This window comes from Mus caroli, chromosome 8 (assembly GCF_900094665.2).
Source record: "Mus caroli chromosome 8, CAROLI_EIJ_v1.1, whole genome shotgun sequence".
NCBI lineage: Eukaryota > Metazoa > Chordata > Mammalia > Rodentia > Muridae > Mus > Mus caroli.
Genome location: NC_034577.1, coordinates 16906542 through 16908602, shown reverse-complemented (window position 1 = coordinate 16908602; position 2061 = coordinate 16906542). Strand labels below are relative to the sequence as shown.

Genomic DNA, 2061 nt, shown 5'->3' with positions numbered 1-2061 from the left:
AGGAGGGAGGTAAATATTAACCACGGCCCAAAACTTTGTTCCTAGTCCAGGGTCTACAGATACTGTGGGGCAATCACAGCTTGCTGTGATCCTTATGTTCAGAATTCTCTCTGAAGTAATCTAATGCAGTCTAGACTTAGGGCATTTGATATCCTTACGTTGTGGGAAGAAAAAATTACTTGGCAGACTTCGGNCCATTTATACTAAGCAAAGGTAATTGTAGTCTATTCCTAAGCACGTAGAAATCATTAATTGATAGGGTTAAAATTAAAATGCTTTTTTTCAGGGTCACATGTTTGGCCCTCAGGAGATTAATTAGCAGGCTCTTGTCTTCCTTATCCGGCACTTGACTCTGATGTTTTTCTAATCGTCGCCACACAGTAGGGCACCAGACAAGAGGAAATGCTTGTCTCCATCACCACAGCACTGTCCCTTCTGCATGGCTTCTCGCTNGTGTCTCTAGTGGCTGCTGTTCAGTAACCACTTGTGTGCCAGGTTTGTGTCAGGCCCAGTTTTTGCTAACCTTGTGTGAACACTGTGAGATGGCACCGATGACGAACAGAGAGGCTCAGAGGTGTATCTCCTGTCTGTGGCNGCTCCCTCAAACAAGGTTCCAGNCCATCTCTCTCCACGACTCTCCAGTTCCACCATGGCTGGTCCCCAAATATAGGCTTTGTACAGGGCTTGGCATGTAGAACCANAAACGTCTCTCTTGGTAAGCATGNCTCTCTTTAGGATGGGACTCTGNTGCTGNCNAGCATAGGTACCCACTAGAAGTTGTTTANTGAACTTGGCTAGAGATTTGGGACAAAGACAGTCAGTCGGAACTAAAGTACTGGTTAACCACGGACAGCAAGCCGCTCCCCTTCCTGTCTGTGGCTGCAGACCATCCTAAAGACTCCTGTTGTACCTCTAGGGGGCACAGCATGCGTACTGACTGGGCAGCCCTTCGACACCATGAAGGTGAAGATGCAGACCTTTCCAGACCTCTACCGGGGCCTCACAGACTGCTGCCTCAAGACCTACTCCCAGGTGGGCTTCCGTGGCTTCTACAAGGGCACCAGCCCNGCACTGATTGCCAATATAGCAGAGAACTCGGTGCTGTTCATGTGTTACGGCTTCTGCCAGCAGGTGGTCCGTAAAGTGGTTGGATTGGATCAGCAGGCAAAACTGAGGTGAGTCGGGACNCTGGCACTCGTTCTTAAAATAAGAGAACGCTTGACTTCANNGACATTGACAGGAGAGAGGTTTCCTTCTCAAAACCATTCTGATGTCCTNTCCTGTCTCCTGGTGCAAACCAGAGACGGCCAAATGGATGGTGTTAAGAGTCCAGTGTGTGCTTTGGTTCCCCTGGGAAGATGCTTTTCATGTGAGCAGAAGTGCTGGGCTAAAAGTGTAGAACGTGGGGCTTAAGCTTTAGGTTTCCCTTTCATTCACAGAGAGCATTGAAAGAGATTACCTGCGCGATGTTAGACAAGAAACTTAGAGTTTAGGAAGCTACAGGTAGACCCAGCTTCCTTTGTCTGACCTNTCCCTGTTTACCAGCCCTCTGTTTGTGCCTGATCGCCTCTGCAGTACCTGTCATTCAAAGACCAGACAGCCTTCATAAGCTGTGGGGGTACTTAGCCATTCTTCCTTCAAATGCTGATTGATTTGGACTGATTTAAAATTAAATTGGGGGGGAGGGGCTTGGAAAAGCTTAATTACTAAAGTGATTGCAAGGTGTCCTAGTTAGGGTTTCCATTGCTGTGAGCAGACATCATGACCAAAGCAACACTTATAAAGGACAACATTTAACTGGGGCTGGCTTACAGGTTCAGAGGTTCAGTCCATTATCATCATGGTGAGAAGCCTGGCAGCATCCAGNCAGGCTTGGGAGTGGAGAAGGAGCTTGGAGTTCTACATTTTGTTCAAAAGGGAACCAGGGGAAAACTTTCTCATATGGCTAGGAGGAGGGTCTCAAAGCCCATCCCCACAGTGACACACTTCCTCCAACAAGGCCAGGCAGACTCTAACAAGGCTATACCTCCTAATAGTGCCACTTCCTGGGCCAAGCATATT

General features: G+C 48.0%; 1 protein-coding gene across 3 annotated transcripts in view; it reads left to right on the top strand.

Annotated features, from left to right (window-relative positions):
* Slc25a15 (solute carrier family 25 member 15) overlaps positions 1-2061 on the top strand; it is a 25480-nt gene that overhangs the window by 11108 nt on the left and 12311 nt on the right. For all 3 annotated transcript variants that reach the window (XM_021170853.2, XM_021170850.1, XM_029480431.1), the window contains exon 3: positions 917-1175. In XM_021170853.2, the coding sequence (XP_021026512.1) occupies positions 917-1175 (259 nt within the window). The remainder of the gene's footprint in view (positions 1-916; positions 1176-2061) is intronic.